Raw genomic sequence first — 22,331 nt, 5'->3', positions numbered from 1 at the left:
TCCACAGTCATTACTAATATTTTTGGAGATAGGTGCCAGCATCCAGCCCCATGAAACCGGCGGGTGGCAGAGGTCACCGCCCCACAGAGCGAGCGCACAAGGCAGCGTGGGGATGGGGTGCTGCTCGCTTCCCTCCCTGCACCCACACCGTGCCTTCCCTGCTCGGCTTCAGCCCTTTTGGGTCCCTTCCGGGGGTCACCCAACTCTCCTCCTAAGTTCAGGGCAAGGATTCATCAACAGTTATTGAAGCCTTAATAATAATATTGATTAACGCTAGTAATTAAAGCTTTGCAAATGATTTTACTCTAAAAGACACCCTTACCCAAAGTGCTCTAGGGCCCTCTGGGCACGCCGGCCCGAGGTGACACTTCGGGAGAGGAAGGGACAGGGGACTTTTCTGGGGTTTCCCAGCACAAAGGGCAAATCTAAATGGCACAGCCTCGGCAACAGCACAGTCGGAGCCCTCCTGGCACTCAAACACGTGTTGAGGTCCTGTTAACAGGGCCCTCAGATGCAACCAGCAGATGCAAACATCTGGACAGCGTTAGCGAGTCTTCCCCAGCTTGGCAGCACCTTCAAGGCCCCATTAGCCTCAGATACAGCGCTTTTCAGGTGGGTTAATGCCATTTGGCAACACCGCACTCTCACCACAAGCTCTCCCATGCATCTTCCACCCCTTCTGGGTCAAGCTCTGCAGAGCACCAGGAAGGACTGCCTGAAGCTTGAAGATGGTCTCCTGCTAAAGCTCACCATGGAGGGGTTGTGCAGGTCCCACCACTTCCACGAGAGGACAAAAGCTGCAAAAAAATAAAGTCACTCCAAGGAATAAACCTGTGGAAGCGTGATGAGAAACAGAGGGCACTGCCGTCCCTTCTTGGATCCAGGCAGCTCGGTGGAAGTTCAGCAGAGCAGCTGTAAATCAGCAGCCTGGCACACAACTAGGAGAGATTCAAATGCGTGACAGGGCTTTCAGCCATCAGGAAACCATCATCAGCAAGGTCCAGAGGGACGAGGCTGTGCAGAGCTGCGGAGCACCGCGAACGCCTTTCCAAGAAAGGGCAGTTGGTGGCCAGGACTGCCACAGAAAGGTGAGCCAGGGGCTGGGATGGAGTAGGGAGCATAAGCCGGAGGAAACCCTGGGCAGCCGACAGGCTCCAGTCTTTCCCCAACAGCCCATCAATCCCAGCATAGCTTCACCGTTACTACCTGTTACGTGACATTTTTCCTCATTCCTCCACTTTCTCAACCAGCACAAATTACTGAAAGCAGCGCAGTCTCGGGGCTAGGTGAAGGCAGAAGGCTCTCTGCTTCCCACCGGCACAGGGAACCTGAGCGTAGCCGTTGGCCGTGGAGAAGTACGTGGCCCTACACGGGGCTGGGGAATCGCAACGGCTGGTGGTTATCCAGAGCAGCTTATAAAAGGCCTTTTTGTGCAAAGGAACAGGCGTTCTTCCCCCTGCCTACAGCCTTGATCACTTGATATCTCTGCTGACAAAAGCCTACAGAAGCTGTGGCACCCGACCATGGTCTGCAGCTGGGTCACACAGCCTGGCAGCTGAGCCCGAGATCCGGGATTTCTGCGTCCTGGCGTAAGCCAAGAGCAGCACGTGTGAAGCAGGGGCGGGGGATCACTCACAACCATGGAATTAAAAAGACAGGGAGAGCCCCTTGGTATCCATTTCCAGCGTGCTCCTGTCCTCCCAGGCACTCGTTCTTCATAGTGATGGAGGAGGCAGCCAGCACGTCGAGTACCCGAGCATAGGAGGTGTGCTCAGGAAGATCCCAGGCACCCACACTTTGGGTCTTCCACCACTGCTTCATCAGCACAAATGGTCTTAGCCTGTTACGGGTCCTTCTGCAAAGGACAAGGAGAGTTGTAATGTAGTAAAACAGCTCTTCGCCATTCATAAAAACCTGTGCCTTGGCAGACCAAAAAAAGGTCTCCTCAGACCCAATTTCACATAATCTCCCATTAAAATGACTATTCAATGTGCACACAGTGCCACAGGAACTCAACTCCTTGTGCACAGGCGTCCAGGAGGCCACAGCACGTAGCTGGCACGCTGCATCTTCCAGATCCAACTGGCAAGTCTCAGAGTTGAAGAGACTTACCCCTCTCCAGGGGAAGGTCAGGGCTGGCTACTCAGCAGATGACTCAACGAGACTTGGCAGAGGCCAGCAGCAAGCCCCCTACGGCAGAGTGATGCATGGGACGTACCGAATCAAACGCGGGTAGGGGAGCCAACACAACTTTGGGAAAGTGAGCTGGCGTCTCTCCTTTGTTTTGTATCACGAAGACAAGTTTGAAGTAGCTTCTGATAAAGCTAGAAAGCAACAAGGCTGCAGCACATTGGTACATGAATAAAATTAGATTGTATTAAAAAAAAAGAAAACCACACCAACCTCCCTTCTTCCCTATCAAGACCTCTTACAACTGTCCTCATCACCATGGAATTTGAGTGCCTTCCAGAAGTGTATTAATCAACATGGCTTTCATTTGTCATGCAGAGGTCATTCAACCCCCCGCAGGGTCTAATTTGGCCTGGAGAATTCAGTTTATCTGCTGATGTAGGGAGAAAAATATTAATAAAAGTTTGACTTTCAAACCTTGCTTGTGTGAAAGAATCGCGTCTTTTCCATTTACAGCAGTTCAGCCGAATTCCTTCCCCAGGCCTACGACAAGCATGTCCAATGACTTCATGTTACACTTTTAAGCTTTACAGAGGTACAGCCGCCCAGCCGGCTAACTAATATATGCAGCATAAAGGAAGCGATACATTAAGATCTTCTTTATTGGATTAAAGTTTGATCTGGGCTAATGAACAGCCAGCCAGGAAGCAATTTCTTCATTAGGGTATTGTTTCAGGAAAAGTGAATTATAAACCAGGATGCTCTCGTGGATAAGCGGAAGCGATTAGCTTACCTGCTTTTGCACGGGGCAAATCTCCTTTTCAGTCTCCTCCTCTTCAACGTCGTTCAGCTGCATTCTCCTACAGGCACAACCACTAGCAAATTTATCACCGACAGAGGCAGACAGAAGAAGCCCTTCTGGAAAGCAGCCCTCCAAGAGCCAAACCGCTCTGGACCGGGCCATATCTAGACAGATGTACAGTAACACGACTATATTCTGCGGGGAATTTCCTTTTCCAAGGAAGTTGTGCACTTCAACTCTATTTTTACATCATCCTTGCAATTGGTTTCCACGGCGATCTTTCCAGTTACCAGGGATGAGAGAACGTGTCCCAAACAACATCCACTCAAGCCCCATCACTGCCTGATGTGGCAGACCTCTAACCTGAGAACGGTTCTCCAGAGAAAGGAGTCCAAAAACATCCACCAAGAACCAGAGGATTTACCATGTTATTATGAAAGGTCCATCAGGATGGAATTTACAGCACAAAAGGCAGAACTAGGGGAAATGGTCATGAAAGAGGAAATGGAAGGTACTTCTGGAGGGCAAACAAGCCGCTTATTTTAAAATAAGGAACCTTTCAAAGCATAAGGTGGCTTTTTACACCCCTTTTCTCTGCGTTTCCTTGCCTCGTCCACCTCACCCACACGTCAGTTCGTTTGTTCAGTTTGTAGACAGCACATCTAGAGGCAATCCAAAGCCAAAGACCAGTCATTGTATTTACCTGATGATGAACAAGGTACAAACGAACAATGATCAAAGCTGCTTTCAGTTTCTAGCGACAGCTCAACAGACAACCGTGCTGCCCTTTCCCGGTTTTTGAGATAGCAGCTACGACAGCTGGCCTTTCGGTGAGACTCAAACGTGCATTTGGCATCTACACAGTAATCATTGTGCAGGGTCGGGATGGCAAATGCTGGTCAAAGAACATTTCTGATCAACTAATAACAAAAGAAAAAAAAAAATTCTGCCCTCTTTAAACTTCCAAAGAACTGCAGAACTTACCCTAAAAGTCTTTGTGTAGCAGTGGATTAAGAAGAGATGACTCCACTCTGGAATCAACACAAGACAAGCATAATTTCCTGAGTTTTTGGAAAGAAGTTTTGCGTGTTGGAACCAATGACTCCAAATGTCAACAGCCTCCTTTCATAGAATATAAACACGGATGCTTTGCACCCAGCACAAGTTTTATCTGACCTGATGACAACAAGGAATGGTAGTGGAATGGGTGTGAGTCAGCTTCACTAGCATCCCTCATGAAGAAATCAAGAGAAGGACGGATGATAACGCTGTTGGGAGTACAGGGCTGAGGAGGAGACCTGCCTCCTTTAAACCTGGCCACGCAGGACCTAATTTTCAGAAGTTCTGAGAAGTTGCAGCTCCTCCCGATTTCATCTGGAATTGCAGGTGCTTACCCCACTGGGGAGAAAAGTCAATCAATCTCACACTGTTCCTCTACAAAACTTTCTTTTTTCCCCCCCTGCGTGCGGAAAGAATGTTCACTTTACACTACTTCAGAGTGTAAACTCTTTGTGCGGCCCAAGACCAGCATAAAACATCCAAGCACGGTCTTCAGATCACACATTCTGATAGACTAAAGCATGCCTGAACAGAAGATTTTTAAACGGAAGCAAACACTTCTCCCCTAGCAAAGGAAATACCCTGCAGTATTATTACCAAATGAGGAATTACAGCTACTCGTCCCGAAAGTTCTCAAGCTGCAACTCTAACTCACAGAATGACAGCGACTGTTAGACAACTCTGGTAGCTAGTGAACATTTTTAAGCAAGGTAAGACATTAAAAAATTTGCAGCAGCTCTTTGTTTTGAAAGGCTTTACAATGTATAGTTCTCTACTTAGAGGAGGATGGGTACTCCAACCAGCTGAAATGGACTGCCTCTACCTTTCTTCGATTTGCAATGCGCTTGATTATTGGCCTCTATGCTTTTGTTAGGGAGCAACACACAGGCACACTACGGACATTTAAATAAAAACAGCCATCAGCTGCGTTATCTGATTGTAAGAAGTCTTCCAAGCATCCCCCGAGGCATCAGCAGGGCCCTTAAGCTCTTGGTTTTTAGTCAGTTGAAAGCTTAAAAGCATATTTAAGCAGCTAACCAGCTTTAAATGAGCACTCAGTGAGGCAAGATCTTGTCATGACTCCAACACAACTGAATTTCTTGTCGCAAGGAAAAAGTCTATTCATATGTATATCAGAGAATCGCATGAGAAATCTCAGTACCAGCAAGTTTTAGCACCTTCTGCTTCAGCAACACACAAAGCTGCTTTCTAGCCCCAGAAGAGCACTTCCAAAGTCAAAGCAGCAACTTGCATCCAAACTGATCCCAAGGACAAGACAGTGGAAGGAGCAAATAGGTAAAAACAGATTTTGAAAAGTGGAAAATTCTAAAGAGATAAATCAGCTCAGAGAATGGCTTATCGCAGCCATGTGATACTGTATTATTTTTAACCTGCACTTTTAGCTTCAGACTTCTGAGACCAGACCAGATACGGCCTTCCGACATAATAGGTCATGGTTTTGTGGTGGTTGGTTTTTCTGCGTGCTATTCTGATAAGAAGAGTACATCCAGATAAATTATAAATCTTACGCCCGGATATATTCTTACACTTTATTTCCTCCTGACTCTGGGGTAGGATATAACAGCTGCTTTAACAGCATGTGTTACCACCAGCACAGGACACAGTTTGAAAAATACTATGCCAAATCTTTGTCTAGCGTAATTTAGCGTAGTTCTACTGACCTTCAAGGGAATCACATTATTTCCCATCATTTGAAGATTTGATTCATTACATCCCAATGTGAACACCAGGGGTAACTGGCAGAGCTGGACTGTAGTCACCGCTGGATGGCTTAGCCAAGGGGTGAAACAAGTTTTATGAAATTCTTGGTGAACACAAGAGGTCAAGGCCTCCGAGTTGTGCCTTGCCCTCCACAGAATTGGGTGTAACGCTACAGCTGTTCCTTGAACTAAATTGCTATGAACATCTTAAGTACAGAAAATAGGAAACCACTGTTCGCACCCACTCAGTTTTCCTCAGATGTCTTTTCCTGTTTATATATCTCATGAACTCTATTGTAATAAGCAAATGAAACTAAGACTTCAGGCTTCTATCACCGAGAACCACAATCTTTATATTTCATCTTTTGCCCGTGATGCTAGATAACTGTACAACCAAGTGTCCTGTCAGAATGCAAACATCTAATGAAGCAAAGGGGACTCTCGCAGGCAAGGCTTAAAAATTCTCAACATCATAAAAAATATCTCTGATTAGACTCTCCTGGTTCATACAGAAAGATCGCAAACCAAGCAAAAGGTCAGTGAAGTCACGACTCCTTCACTCTTTCAGTGCTAATAACATCCACTTTAAACAGCCATTACAGTTACCCTGTAAATTCTTAAGTTCTGTGTTGGGTAGAGTAAGAGGTCATTATGGCCCGGTTTCTTTGGATGTTGTCCATACAGACAGCGAAGATACATTTAATGACTGCTGCAATAGTTACTACAAACTGGTCTGATGTTGTTTATTTAAGGGGGTTTTGCAGTCCAAAACATTACAAGTCAGTTTTCTACACTGAGATAGGAAATAAAAAAATTTTAAAAATCATTGTTAAAAACAATTTAAAATAAATATATAAATGTGCTATTCCAATCAGGTAGTTATAAATATATTTATGAACCAAGTACTTCCAAACTATGTTTACTTTGGCAGTGCATAACACCACTACAAAAAACAGCCATTTATTTAAAAACCTGTCATTCGTATCAAATCATTGATTCTTAAATACGGCAAGATTATATGAGTACAAAAATGACACAAGTGAATACCACAAAACATACACTGCACGAGTATTTACTGCATTATTGTCTTCACGTCACAATCTCCTTTACGCCGCAAGTTTACTAAGCGCAATACACCTTCATGTGAACAGGAGATCTTTATCAGTTCCAAGGCACCTTCCTCCCTAAAACACGGTTGGTGATTTTCTGAAAGATAAAAACAAAGCGAGAGAGATGAGTATTATTTCTCTAAAAATTAAAAACGCTAAGCATGAAGATACCGTTAATAAAGTTTTCTGAACAGAATATCAAGGGGTAACACACCACTAAGAAATGGCTATCTACACCTTTTAGGAGAGCTAAAGCAGCCTAGCTGTTTCTCAGTCATTGGTATGAAAAACACCAGGATATCCCTGTGCTGGCTGCTGTGGAAATGGTCAGAAACAAGTCTAAGGAATCAGAATACATCTTGACATTAGCTGACAGACTGTTTCCCCAAGTAACCATGACGCATGTCTCGCTCTTCACCTTCTGAATACAAACTTCTGGGCATCATGTGTTCCCCAGTTTGCCATACATTTATGAAAGGGCACAGGAAAACTAGAAGAGTTACAGAGAAGAGTACTAAGCATAGTGGAAGATACAGAAAGTGTTTTCTACAATAAACAGCTGAATAAATTAGGACTCTTCGCTACAGTGGGAGGGATGAGCCATGACTGAAGGGGAAGAGGTGAAAGTCTATACAATCCTAAGCAGCCTGAAGCAGGTGAAAAGGTAATGTTATTTGCAGACTCTTCCAAAAATAATCTGGGGAGGCATCATATAAAATAACTGGTAACAGATTTTAAAGAAACAAAACAAAAAGACACAGAATACTTTGTGTGAAGAGTCACAGCCTTGAGCAGTTAAACTGTGGAACTCTGCCCTGTGGTGCTGCGAACACCATACGTTCACACTTCACAAAGCAAGTGAACAAATTCATGAAAGAAAAAAAAAAAAACAAAAAACAAAAAACAAACCACAAATCCAAAGATGAATTCAAAGCCCCTTGAACATAAATCACACCAGACTGTTAGAGCATCTTTGAGAAGTACTGCTAATGCTGGCTCTGTTATGATATTCTTCCCTAGGCACCTGCCAGTGTGACCCATTCTTATGAGGATGGGCAATCCAGATAATGAAACACCACATCATTCTGCTAACTCAGCTGGCAGATCACTGACGTTTTGAAGCATGGAATACATATTATGTGGCTTTATAGAAGTGTACGATAAAGTAAGAGCTTTGGGCAACTCATATATTACTAACAGCAGTGGGAATGATACAGCCATTACCTGATGAGACCTTCTGCATCACACAGATGAACGCAACACGCAGCTCAGCTATTTATACACGTACAGACACAGAGTATGCAGTATACGTGTATACAGTATATACACATATTATATATCGTGTATATCACAGAATCACAGAATAGCTTGGGTTGGAAGGGACCTCTAAAGGCCATCTAGTCCAACCCCCCTGCCGTGGGCAGGGACATCTGCAACTAGATCAGGTTGCTCAGAGCCCCGTCCAACCTGACTGTGAATGTGTGGGAACAAACAGCAAGGCGGGAAAAGCTTGAAATCCAGCCATTACAATTTTGGGAAAGCTTTCATAAATCACTGAGAACAAGTGACTAAGAGGGAAAGAATACTTAAATCAATGGCAGCCTCACCTGTCAGCATGTTGGGAATATTCCTCAAGCCTCACTAAGAGAATTTGTAGCAGATTAAAAGACACAAAGCTGCTGACGTGAATCTCAGTGTGAAATCTGTCCCCGATACTTCATGAAGCCTCAGAAGGGCTCAAAACGCATCGCACCACACAACCTCTGAACAGTCCTTACAGCTCACAGGCCCTTTTGCAATCTAATAAGCAAACCCAGCTAGCAATTAGATGCTATCTCCTGCCTTTGCTCCATTTCCAGGAAGTGACTACAAAACAAAAAACCCTAACATGTTGCTGACAGGAGGGAAAATGTAGCCAAGGGATGAAAAACAAACACTAAAAAAAAACAAACCAAAAACCCAACTGTAAAGCAGCAAGCAAAGTGCAATTCAGTTTTACACCTCTAGAAGCATGTGCTTTTTCCTTTGGGGTAGTGACACCTTGTGGCCCCTATCTTGCATAGGCTCTAAAGGACATGTCCCATCCATAAATAAAATAAAGTGTTTAGTGTTCCTGAATGCTAATATCTTCTTTCTTTTTTAAGGGGTAGAGGGAAGTACATAAATTAATAACTTCGCTATCCCCTTTATGGAGGTTTCTCCCATGCTCCCTATTTTCAAAAATGGCAAATTCACTACATGTAATAGAAAAGTCTCAGTAACAGAATGAATTGTATCTGATAAACTCATAAAATTCATTTTCACTTCACTGGGGTTGAAAGAGTTCTGATTGATGCTACCATCAGATCAGAAATCTGTCTCGACTATACAGTTTTCAAAATTAAAGGGCATGCACCATTCCCTTATCTGACTAGTATAATTTTATGCTCTATTTGAAATTAAAAGTACAAAAAGCAAAGGGATACTGGGACAGAACATCAGCCCGGACCCATGTGCATCCTGTGATAAAAATAACTTTGCTATCTTAATAAAGTTAAGCATTTAACAATTCGAAAAATTAAGAATGCCTGTGCAACCCTCAGTTGCCTTCTAGCACAGGAATTTTGATAAGTTTCCAGTTACATATGAGCCCATACTGTTTCCTCCCAAGGATCCCATCCTCACTCAGTGCTAACAAAACTGTTACTTCATTCTCTCTTCACTTCCCACCGCACTGCCCCACGTTGCCACTGTAGCACAGAAATGCCTTAAAACAAGCACTGACAGCCCTTACTTCTCAGGTGTCCTGTATGAGTGTTTTCACTTGTACTTTACAAAAGGTAAGAGAATTTTGTTCACATATATTCACTAATTTGGGGCCCCATTTTGAGCCAAATAAACTCAGTTTCATCTCATCCCTCAACCTGAACACTAATTTAAGATACTTGGTTCCCTACAGCTAACGAAGAGTCTGCCTCCAGAGAGCAGTATGTCCCACCTAGTAGTGGTTGTTGCTCATACTGGAAACACACAATTTTGTTTAGTTGGTTTCTTCTTGGGATAGATTTCTAAGAAGCTGGTGTTCATTTTTTTCTGAAGTATTGACCCATAAATTATATTGCTATAATTATATCAATATAACATACCTCTAAATTCTGGTGTGAGGATTTCACTTGTAAGTGATACTTCAGCAAACAGCACTTGTCGATGTTGATGTATGGACAGGTATGAGTGTGCGCACGTTTAATTCATTGCTTCCTTTCCTAAATATAAATCATCCCTAACCTGTGAGCCCTCAACGCCCTATAGAAATGGCATGCACACTGGACTGCTAGCTAATTCCATCCTCAGAGCCAGCTGTACGGCTATTAGTGAGGTGTACACCTAGTTTTACTTTTACATGTCTACTCCTTTGGTATCAGTGACAGGAATAGAAGCAGAAATTCAGCCAAGAAAATACGAGTGTAAGCCTCAGACACTCCAGAACAGGACACCTCGGCACAGACACTTTCACCAGCAGCCTAACCTACTGAGCTGCACTCTGAACTGGAGTAACTGGGGCACGAGTACATCCTTCCCCCCATCAAGATGACCAGTGCTAGCCTGTCAAAATCCAAAGAGAGAATGACAAAGAAGTTTCATTAGCAACAGGTCATGCCACTAAGCACTGACCTGGGAGTCAGAGATAGGAGTACTATGCCCAGCTCCACCACTGACCCACACACAAACCTGAGCAGGGCACTTGACACTGTGCCTCCCTCTCCTTTCCCAAGCTTTGTCTGGATATGTGCCAAACGATCTTGGAAGGAACTGTCCCCTACTAGGTTTGTATAAGGCACAACAGGACTCCTCTAGGTGACTGCAATTAAAATAAGAGTCAGATCTATTCCAGAGTACTCATCTGCTGTTCTACATCAGCAGTTCACAAACTTGTCACTATGAGAGATACTCAGACCGCAGTTTGGGTACAGTGCTACAGATCATTTAAATGATACAACCCTAGATTACATATGGTTTTAGTCTAGCTTTTGTACCAGCCGTTTTCTTCTTCTAATACTGTGTCATCTTTGGAGTCATTCCACAGAATCTGTGGTTCTTTTTTTCATGCACAATCAGATCCACTTAGAAACTGATGCTCTCAGCAACACATTAACCAAATTCTAAACAAACCATTCACTGTATTTACAGCTACTCACTACAGCTATTCTGCATCATCAAGGAAGACAAAAAGATTACAATATTTATTGCAATGAAACATCATCCCTCTTCCAATCAAAACCACACTTACACACAAAACTTCTGATCTGATTCCCTCTCTGCTTCCAGCTGACTACGCTACTTCAAGTCAACGACTGCCAGCATTCATTAATTCTTAAGACCTTACTGTACCGGCATCTGAGATTCTCAGACTAGTGAAAAAAATATGCCAAGTTCAAGTAATTCTAGTGGTAAATGCCCACAATCAGATTAGGAAGGTATTCTGGATAATACATTGTGTTACAAACCCTGTCCCTCTCTGCTTCCAGCTGACTACGCTACTTCAAGTCAACGACTGCCAGCATTCATTAATTCTTAAGACCTTACTGTACCGGCATCTGAGATTCTCAGACTAGTGAAAAAAATATGCCAAGTTCAAGTAATTCTAGTGGTAAATGCCCACAATCAGATTAGGAAGGTATTCTGGATAATACATTGTGTTACAAACCCTAACTTTTAAAATGCAGTTACTGCTGTTCCCAACAAATAACTAACCCTATTATTCCAGCTCTGGTAGGACAACTCAGCCAGGAAAGAGTTGCAATGCTAAAACTGAAGTGCAAGCTTAAGATCCAGAGGAAAAAAAATTTAAGTTAAATTTAAGTTTAGTTTTAATTTTTAATGCATATCCTTAAACCACTGAGGCTTATCATGCAGTTTATTGCCTGCTGCCAGAGTTCTCCAGAAGGCTATGTTTTATGGTATATGGGTTAGTTAAAAAGCAAGAAGGTAAGTCAGGTTAGAACCTCAGTGTTTGTATTGCAAACTGTTGTTTCTCATCTTTTAGTTCTTATTAAGTCTTAACAGAAAGCTTAAGCATATGGATGCCTAGAACAGCTCAAAAAGTGATACACTGGTCAGTTTTGGAGATGCACTTCTCAGAGGGGACAAATGGGCCTCCTCTGTTTTATCAGGACATTTATCACATCATTGTGTATAAACTGATACCGCTTGTTACACAGAAACACTAGATAATTAGATGTGTGCACATGGGAGGGCATAGGGACAGAAGACTCTCTTCCTTGTTACTTATCGTGCTTAACCCAGGTGAGTCTCTAGCACAGCGTTCTTCAATCTTTCTGTCCTTAATTAAACCTGTGTTTAAAAGACAGACACAAAGCGCATGTTGCACAACTTGGACAGCCAGGGAGGAAGAGCATTAGCAGCAGTTGTTAGCTGGGACAGAAGCAGCTCCCTGCAGGGATCTCACTGCTCCATGGCAGAATGAGGCAGGATTCAGCAGAGTCCTAGAGTAACCCAGCAAAATGGGCCCTGCTGTTTCCTCCTCCTGCTCACCAAAATCCTGGAGTCCTCACCCCACCTTTGCTCTGCTGCTGGTTGCGTAGTGAGGCCCCAGCACAGAAACTGTTCTTGAACTGCTGGATTAGTGTTTGTGGTTCCAAGTCAGTCACACCCATGCTTAGGGGTACTGGTTTATTCCACAGCTTGCCAGACAGAGGAGATCCTTGGCTGATCAGTGCCAGTGCGGTAAGACCACACTATCAGCTGAACAAACACTTAATGGTGAAATCCACAGCCCCCAAAGTTAACAAATTACCACCAGGACTGCCAATTCTCCACTGGAGCAAAATTAAGAATGATGACTCCAGGCTTTGTTAACCATGGTTGTGAAGTTAGCTGTGAATTGTGTAAGCTAAATCCATCTACAGCAAGGGTACACGAGAGCAAAGCCGGCAGCCTTCAGGCCAAAGAGCTTTGTCTATTTTCCATACACCATGTGTAGGTACTGGAAGGATTTCAGGCTAGGTAGGGGGATTTTTTGTTCCACATTTTGCTAAGCTTGACTGCTTTGACCCTGATTAAATGCTAATATATCCTCACCATCTAGAAGCTGCAAAATACCACCACAGAATTAACATTTAGTAAATATTACTATAATGCTTGTGACCTCAAGGAAAAAAAAAAAAATCTAAAATGTTCCAGTAGAAATACTTGACCAGAACACCTACCGTTTTGTAAAGCTGTGCTTTCAGGCGGTATGAGTTATATTCCATTTTTCTCTTCTCTTCCTCTCGCTTCTTCTGCACCTCTGGCAGCTGCTCATAGATCCTGAGGTGTAAATACAAAAAGTCAAAAATAGTGACTTGGAAGGAAGGAACTTATTGATATTAAAAAAACCCCACCCCATCCTCTGTTTTATCTTCACATTCTGTTAAAGCCTACTGGCCAACCACATCATAGAAAAACTTATTTGGGGGTTTACTAGTGTCACACAGAGAAAATGTGGAATACATAGCAGTTGTGAAACCAGAAATTCCCACATCCCATAATGCCTTTCTCTTACAAGCAGCACCCTCCTAAAAGCAATATTTATAACATTAAAATGACCAGCTGATATGATTACCCAGCTGCAAAAGGTAGAGTTTCAGTATCTTCAGTACCGAATAGCCCCATTGCCTTTCTGTACTGGTTTATGCTGATTCTGAGTAACATGTTTATCCATCAATTGCAGTATCTTTATCACAAGAATAACCTGATTTAAGCTATTTAGGCATCTTTACAAAATTTCAGTATTTTCAACAATCAACCATGTTGCCCTGTTTAGGTGAATGCTGAATGCTTCTGTCTTCTCCAGTGCTGAAGTTCTCCCATACCAGAGCCAAACAGCAAGGGATGCTTTGAACTGAATAGAAGGTGACTGGTGCTCAGCACAGCCAGTGCACTGTTCTAGTCTGTTTTACATGCTACCATCTAAAGGAGGGACCCGAGAGCTAGGATGGCGGTGTCTTGCTCACACTGCCTTCCCCAAATCTTCCTTTAAGATCATAAAGGTTTACTAATTTCACGACAGTGGTTGCCAAGAAACATGCAGCTTCAAAAACATTGCTGTTTAGGGGAGGTGGAAATGAATTATGTTCAAATATTTCAGTCCTGTAATATTTAAAGCAAGACAGATCCTACTATAACACCCTCCTTAACATGCTGATTTGATAATCAGCAAATAGAAAAAAAGAGACTTGTTACAGATACGCTAGTGCATTATACTCTTTTAGAGACTGTTTCATTCTTACATCAGTATAGTATCTTTGCATAATTACTGCTGGCACTTCAAATATTTTTAAACACGTCTATGCCTTCAACTCATATTATCTGAAAGTACTTCAACACACTCCATTTTGAACACGTCAGATCAATACAGCCCACCAGCCAGGAGGGGCATCTTTGACACTTGTCTTGGTACTAATTCCAGCAGGAAAATAAGTAATACTTCAGACTGGCAAGAGAAGCGAGGGAGGCAAACGTGTATCAATTTGCACCCATTTGCTATTTAGTCAGTACAAGTGAGGTGTCACTTGCATGTTTCAAAAGAGAGAAGGACGAGAAGTTAGCTGGAAAACAAAGTAATAGGAAGCTGTACGATAACGCATAACTAAGTAGGCAGAATCAAGAAAGCAAAGATCAAATCCAAATCTCAATTTTATCTCCTGTCTAATTCACCAGCATCAGCTAGGGAAAGCCATACACGTCCGTAGCTTCTACAGTCCCCCACACAAATGTGTTTACCAGTCCATCAGACTTCACAGTGGAACTGATGAGCAAGCAAATACACATGCAACGCCAAAAAAAAAAAAAGGGGGGGGGGGAGCAACTGCACTCCTTCCAGTGACCTACCTTCCTGTGTATCCCTATTTTCCTACTCTGTCTGCAGCTGCTCTTAGGAGGTCATCTTTTCTAAAAATGTCACTACCCACGTTACCACTACAGAAAGGAGGAAATAAATCACATTTAGATGCTTCCTTTACTCCTCTTATGCTTTGCTGGAAGGCAGCAGAGAGTGCTAGGTCTATGCATGTGTTACTGGATGGGGGTAGGGATACCTCCAAGATTTGAGGTTTTGCTTTACTACCATCTCACCATTCTCTAAAGGCTTTCGCCATTCTAGGGCTCCCCTCAAAGAAAGATCAAGATTTACCCCTCACAAATCATCCCACCATAATGATGTTTAGAGCAAGAAGTGGGCAATGCAGAATTGTAGGTAAATTAATTCCAAATTGTTTTCATTACCTCTAGCTAATTTGCCATGAGAAATTCCATTTATACCCTCACAGAGAAAAAGAAAAAGCTTTTGCACTCATTATAGGTGTGGATTTCAAAAGAATGGTACAGAATAAATTACTTCTCAGCTCCAACTGAGAGCTGGAGTATGACAGCAGCAAGAACACAAAGAAAGTCACCAAGTGTGACTGCCTGAATCAGTCTCCATAGAAGTCCTGCTGGCTTCGATTATTATGAAATCAGAGTTTCTGAAAATATATGAGTTCAGATACATCGATCTCACAGTCCAAGTGACCGGAACCTGAATCTTTCGACTTCAGCTAAAACACGTGGAGATGCATTCCTTGGGGAACTGCCGTATTTACCACTTCTGCCACCTCTCTATTAACGCCGTAAAAATACTTTTAAATGCCAAAGGCTATTGAAACAAAACATTCTTTTTGGACTCTCCCATCATATATATCAAGGGGTTTATTTTATATAATGAGTATTCCAGTAGGTATTTTGTAGAATCACAGTGTAACTTAGGTTGGAAGGGACCTCTGGAGGTCACCTAGTCCAACCTCCTGCTCGAAGCAGGGCTAACTTCAAGGCTAGATGAGGTTGCTCAGGCCTCATCCTATCAACTTGTGACTATTTCCAAGGATGCAGATTCTACCACCTCTGTGGGCCCTGGTCCAGCACTTCACCACCCTCGTGAAAAACCCATTTCCTTGTCTCCAGCTAGAATTTCTCCTTACTGTAACACATCACCACTGCTGCTTGTCCTGTCACCGTGCACCTCCAAGAAGAGTCTTCCTCCGCCTTCTCTAAGTCCCTCTTCTAGCAGGGAAGCACCACTGCCAGATCCTCACCTTCAGCCTCCTCCTCCCCAGGCCAAACAAAGCCAGCCTCCGCAGCTTCTCCTCGTGCACCACGTCCTCCAGCCCCCTGACTGTCTTGGTGGCCTCCACCAGACTCAGGCCACTTTGTTGACCTCTCTTTTGTACTGGCAGCCCAGAACAGGGGACAGGATCCAGCTGTGGACCCATGAGTGCCAAGCAGAGGGAATATCCACTTCCCTCCACCTGCATGAAATGCAGTGTGTAGCTGGCCTTCATCACTGCAAGAGCATACTGCCGGCTCATGTTCCATCTGCTGTTCACCAGCTGTCAGGCCCCCAAGGCCCTTTTCAGAAGGGCCACTCCACAGGTAGTCTGTCCTCAGACACTGCCAAAGGGGGTGTCCCTGGGAGGGGTTTCTGTCCCAAGGAGAGACTTGGTATTTGTCATTGTTGAACTTCACGAGGTTCCTCTTGGCGCTTTCCTCCAGCCTGCAGAGATCCCTAGAGACTGCAGACCTACTCTCCAGCACGCTGACTGGTCCTCCCAGTTCAGCGTCACCTGCAAACCTGTTGAGGTGCGCTCCATCCCATTGCTACTACCGACGAAGATGCTGCGAAACAGTCCTGGCCCACAGCATTGTTCCTTTCACATAGCACAAACCCTTCCCTTCATGTGGCATGTACATTCCAAGACTTCAATGCAACGAAGCACTTGCATATATGCTGAAATCCCAACTACTTAAAATATCCCTTGCCTCAAGGTACGGTCTTGGACCTTTGTTTTGTTTTGACTCTAAATAACTTACAGTATCATTGTGTTTTTATGTAACTTTACAAGTTATCAGAGATGACTTTATGAATCCCTAATTTACTTTTAGGTATTTATGCTGTTTCTCAACTGGTACTCTTCCAAACCACCTCCTCTTGACCCCACTACCGTTTCAGAATCTAGCTGCAATAAACTCCATTTTTTATTATACCTTGACATGCTTTCTCTGTAGCATAGGTATTCCAAATGTTTAATACATTGTTAGTGTGCTGTGCATTTCATGTATGAATTACTTGAGTCAAAAATAAGGCAAAATCTACCATAAGGTGGCTTTCTTCAAGGCTAAAAGCCTCTGTATTCCTTTGGTTTTATTTCTTACATAAAGCTACTTTCATTCGGTGAAATGATGCCTCACTTCCTGTACCAATTACCTAGTTCGTTAATGTTTAAAACCATACAGATGCTCTAGTGGCCCACACCCTACGTTTCCTCTCCTTTTGGGATAGCTTGCTGTAGTGCTTGGATGGCAGATACTGCAGCAGAATACTCAGGTTTAGTTACAGAAATCATTTTTCCAAAATTATTTTGTTTCTCGGATTTTCTAAATAGGTGTTTTCTCCCTCTGATACGGTGCCTACATCTCACACTGAAAAAGCTGAGTTATCCCCAACACCCAGTTCTTTGACAGCAGATACAATTCATCCATCTTTCCTACCCAGGTCACTTATCTACCTGAAACAAAATTTTCTTAACCTTACCGTTTAGATCTTTGAACCATTTCACTCTTTGGAATTGTTCTCTTTTCTCTAATCAGGAAACCTAAATGGAAAATTTTGAGATAAGAGAATGGTGAACAAATCTACTCACAAAGAATAGTACTGCAACAATATGACTCCTTTTTAAGTTATGGACTCTTATAGACAATAATGTTAAGTAATTGTAATACTTTTATTAAAAATACACACACCCTTAAGTGTAATGTGGGAATTCATTAATTCCTACAGAACGTACAAAGCAGAACCACGAAGGTACCTCTGTCGGACTGCACGTGACTTGCATTCCTGTAGCCCCTTCTTTTCTCCGGAGGATTAAATAGCTCTTCTCGTTCAGACTGCAGTACGCTCTGTATCCTCCTCTCCTCCATTACAAGCTTCAGATGCTTCACACGCTCTCCAGAGCGGGAGATGAAATCAGGGCGGTGCACTGCAAGAGCCTCCTAAGATGAGATGACACAAAACAAAGTCTAGAGTGGCCAGACTGTCTCCCTACAGCTGGAAGGGAATAATCAAAATATCTAACACCATTACCAAAGCATGGAAAAACTCCCATCAAAGCAGTATTTGGTATAACATACAAAATCTTGTATCCTTAATGCTGGGTAGATCCTCAGAGACCTTGTTTAACAAACTATTTGTCAAAAACCAGAAAATTAACTGGCCAGAAAGAAAAAAAAATTGCTAAAATAATTAGCAAAAGGGACACAAACCTCTTCTCAGAAAAGCATGGCAAAAAGTTAACAAAGTTGAGCCCACAGGATAGAAGATTCTGAAACTTATTACAATCTCCCTTGTTATAAATCAGTGGGCACATCAACATTAGCAATTTATATTGGATCACAAGTGGAATTTTGAAAGCAATTTCCCGATATCTCCATTTGCCACACTTCAATTTCCATCACAGGGCAGTCTCTGAGCACATGAGCAGATGCAACTGAACTTAAAGAAACTTCAGAAGTGCACCTTAGTTAGCTCTTCCTAATTTACATTTCACTTGCTGTGGACGATCTCTCTGTACCCTACATCTCTATTTTTCCACAGATGTTTAGAGTGATCACACCCGATCTGAAGTGTACACCGTATATGCACGTATGTACACACACACACTGTTTGCACTGTATGAATTAAAGCCCATTTTAATCACATACTATGTACATCACACAGTATTATTTCTGCATGGAAGCAAGTATGACGACATTATGTCAGCTACATTCTCTCTAGTTCCTGAAGCCAAATGATTTAAGCCCTAAAGTATTAGATCAATTCAAATAGATTAGTGTATTGTGGAAAGCCAGATTACCATAAGCAAAAAGGACTGATGAATTTGTAGGTTTTCTTGGTTGTTTGGGGTTTTTTGTTTGGTTTTTTTTTTAAGCAGGAGCAGTCTGTAACATGTTGACTTCCAATGATTATAAAGGTGAAATAATAAAAAAAAGGAACAAAAAGTGTTTCCACAAGACTCAGCATAACTCCTGAAATCCTACCAAGATCTCAGCAGCCTTACAGTGCAGCGTGCCTTTACCTGTAGCGTAAGCTTCACGAGCGGCCGCGAGGACCTGTTCTCAGCATCTCTTTCTGGAACTGCTGGCTGAATCACATTGCTGTGCTGCTGCTCTTGCCAGTTCTTCTCTCGGAGAGGCTCTCTCCAAGGCTTTGTGCTGGTCAATGGTTCAAACCAAGACGGACCAGGACCAGAAAAGGAATTGGAATGGTTTTCTTTCCTAGATTCAGATTTCAAGTCTTCTGCTTGGACGAACCATGAAATCCCTGTTAAAAGACAGCAGAAGAGAATAAAGATTTGTAGACAATACATGTGTCTATTTTCCATCTCCATCTGGTCCTTTATGCCTGTGGTGGTTTTGGCTGGGATACAGTTAATTTTCTTCACAGTAGCTTGTATGGGGCTATGTTTTGGATTTGTGCTGGAAACAGTGTCAATAACACAGGGATGTTTTCGTTACTGCTGAGCAGTGCTGACACAGAGTCAAGGCCTTTTCTGCTTCTCACACCACCCCACCAGCGAGTAGGCTGGGGGTGCACAAGAAGTTGGGAGGGGACACAGCTGGGACCAAAGGGATATTCCATACCATATGTCGTCATGCTCAGCAATAAAACTAGGGGGAAGAAGGAGGAAGGGGGGACATTTGGAGTGATGGCGTTTGTCTTCCCAAGTCACTGTTACGCATGATGGAGCCCTGCTTTCCTGGGGATGGCTGAACACCTGCCTGCCGATGGGAAGGAGTGAATTAATTCCTTGTTTTGCTTTGCTTGTGTGCGCAGCTTTTGCTTTACCTATTAAACTGTCTTTATCTCAACCCATGAGTTTTCTCACTTTTCCCCTTCTGATTCTCTCTCCCATCCCACTGGCGGGGAGTGAGCAAGCGGCTGTGTGGTGCTTAGTTGCCAGCTGGGGTTAAATCACGACAATGCCCAAGGTCTTAGCTAAATCCGATCAGTGGCCTAACACTGCAATAAATACTCACTTCAGTTTAATAACAGTGGGACTCTGTATCAGACACCTTTGGCAGTTTCAAAAGAATTCGTTTGCCAAGTGTCAGAAAACCAGCAAGTCTTTATCAAACAACACTTTTGAAAAAGCACAAAATGACTTAGTTTGCAAGTTTCTCTCTTTATATAAAGAATAGTTATTTATCAGCAATTTTTCATTTTTAAGGAGCCTCAGTGCTGTCCTAAGCCCTATGGCTTTTTATAGATATTTTTGAAAATCAAATGCTTTACATCTTCCAAATGTTAAGTATGTATACAAGAATTAGATTACTCACAGTTTACATACATAATGGGATTTGAATACATCAGCTAGTACTCTGAGCAGATATTCTAAATTAAACCGGTATGAGAGAGAATGATTTGTCCCTACAACAACAACAATGATGACTAAGGAAAACATTTTTAAACATTTAATCATGACATTGTGAAGACTGACAGGAAATTTAAAAAAAAAAAAAACCAAAAAAACCACACCACTCAGCAGGCTACACCATCAGCCCAAAAATGCAACTCTAGCTAAAAGAGGGAGACGAGTCTAGTTCTTCTGGTGCCACAATCTTCCCTCGAGTACTCCTGAAAAAATACTTGTTCTTTGAAGCCTCAGTACATTAAACAGTAAGTACAACTTACAGTGACCAGTTATTCAGAGCTTAACAGAACCTTTTATACCTTGAAAATCAAAATTAAGTATCTACGTGATTCCCATCTCATTCATCTTTCCTTGCCTTATTCACTGCTTCCCATTTACTACCTTTACTGGCTAGGTTGCATTTAACAGCTCGATTGAAAATGCCATCATAATAGAGCATTAGAGAGCTCACTTGACATAGTGGTTTTGTTTACAATTCATTGAATAAAACCAGAATAAGAACAGACTGTGCTAGTGACAGAGACTACTCCGTGTCATAGCTTATCCTCCTCACATATTTTGCTGGTTGCTGTTGAGATATACAGCTTTTTCTAGTCTGCAAGAGAAAGCGTATTTTGGACTGACCTTGTGGTAAATGCAGCCTGCTCCTTTTCGTCCTTTTCTCCACAAAAAAATTGCCTGGCTGTCCCTTCTGCTTACCCTTGCTTCCTGCTGCCTGATGATCTGTGACCATACCATCTGACTCCCCAAAATTACCATCAACACAATGCCAGGGTTCCTGCAGCCATTGATTTGGCTGGCTAGATCTCGGGGTAGGAAAAGTCACACCAACATCTCGAGTGTTTTTCTTAGTTGCACTGTTCACAATCTCCAAGTCTCCTGTAGTTGAAAATGAAGCAGTAACATCTTATTCCAGAGTAGCCGGAAGTACTTTAACATCAGCACGTGTGACATGAATAGTTCAGAGGATGACCCTCAATTTTTACTTTGAAGCTGAAGGATCACTTTCTTTATCCCACCTTCAAAAGTCAAAATCTTTTATATTCCCACTTTCAATTCAAGGAGAGTTTACAGTGACTCAGGATTGTTACTATATGATAATCTGAATAACATTAAAGTGGTATAAACCAAGTACCCCAAGCAAAACAAGCATATATATATATATGTATATATAAAGTAACTCATTATTACTCATTAGTAACTTTTTATATATATGTGTGTGTGTGTGTGTATATATATATATGGGAGGCGGGAATTAAACTTGAACCAACTATGCTGCTTGCTGGGGACCTGAGCTGACTCTCTAGAGAGTTAACGTCAAATCTGCTGCTGAAAGACACAATAGCAGGTCAACATACAGCTTTACTTTTTGGACAATGGAACTGCAGGTTTTTCTGGACCTGATAGTTTGCCCAGTGTGTCCCATCCAAAACTATGTTTTAGCTGTAGAAGATTGGTTTGCTCACAGCACTACAAATATTTAGCAGAAACACAACCCCAAATATTTAACAGGGACATATGAAGTGGAAGGTGTCAACTAACATTCAGAAAGTCATAACATGATCTTGAAAACAAGCCATGAAAATACCTTTGTGATTCAATCCACTTGCACATGAAAAAAAGCAGTAATAAATAAATAATTGATATGTCTGATGAATAAAACAAAGCCATTACTCAATCTTATGATGGGAACTTGGCGTGTAAATGAAAGCAATGGATAAACTGATAATTGCCACCAGAAAAACCCAAGTGCAGAACTGCACCAGTCCAGGATCAGCTTATGTTTTAAATAGAATATAACATCCAAAATATTACCAAGAAGAATACGAAACACTGCAGTTGCCTTCTGAAATAGCATATTGTCCTGGTTTCGGCAGGGATAGAGTTAATTTCCTTCCTAGTAGCTGGTACAGTGCTGTGGTTTGGATTTAGGATGAGAACAAAGTTGATAACTCACCGATGTTTTAGTTGTTGCTAGGTAATGCTTACACTAGTCAAGGACTTTTCAGCT

General features: G+C 42.5%; 2 protein-coding genes across 2 annotated transcripts in view; both read right to left on the bottom strand.

The window, feature by feature from the left end:
* The window catches only part of ADAM33 (ADAM metallopeptidase domain 33), a 35,293-nt gene extending 32,307 nt beyond the window's left edge, over positions 1-2,986 (bottom strand). Inside the window, exon 1 of the mRNA XM_009290720.2 lies at positions 2,924-2,986. Within this exon, the coding sequence (XP_009288995.1) occupies positions 2,924-2,986 (63 nt within the window). The remainder of the gene's footprint in view (positions 1-2,923) is intronic.
* A 3,452-nt stretch (positions 2,987-6,438) lies between these two features.
* The window catches only part of ALMS1 (ALMS1, centrosome and basal body associated protein), a 75,949-nt gene continuing 60,056 nt past the window's right edge, over positions 6,439-22,331 (bottom strand). The window contains exons 7-12 of the mRNA XM_009290678.2: positions 20,945-21,199; positions 18,965-19,209; positions 17,699-17,882; positions 17,425-17,485; positions 13,028-13,127; positions 6,439-6,918 (exon numbers count right to left, since the gene is read on the bottom strand). Coding sequence (XP_009288953.1) covers positions 6,874-6,918; positions 13,028-13,127; positions 17,425-17,485; positions 17,699-17,882; positions 18,965-19,209; positions 20,945-21,199 — 890 coding nt within the window. The 3' untranslated portion in view covers positions 6,439-6,873. The remainder of the gene's footprint in view (positions 6,919-13,027; positions 13,128-17,424; positions 17,486-17,698; positions 17,883-18,964; positions 19,210-20,944; positions 21,200-22,331) is intronic.

This window comes from Aptenodytes forsteri, unplaced genomic scaffold (genome assembly GCF_000699145.1).
Source record: "Aptenodytes forsteri isolate BGI_AS27 unplaced genomic scaffold, ASM69914v1 Scaffold236, whole genome shotgun sequence".
Lineage (NCBI taxonomy): Eukaryota > Metazoa > Chordata > Aves > Sphenisciformes > Spheniscidae > Aptenodytes > Aptenodytes forsteri.
Note: the sequence above shows the minus strand (reverse complement) of the source record. Positions and strands in the feature narration are given on the sequence as shown.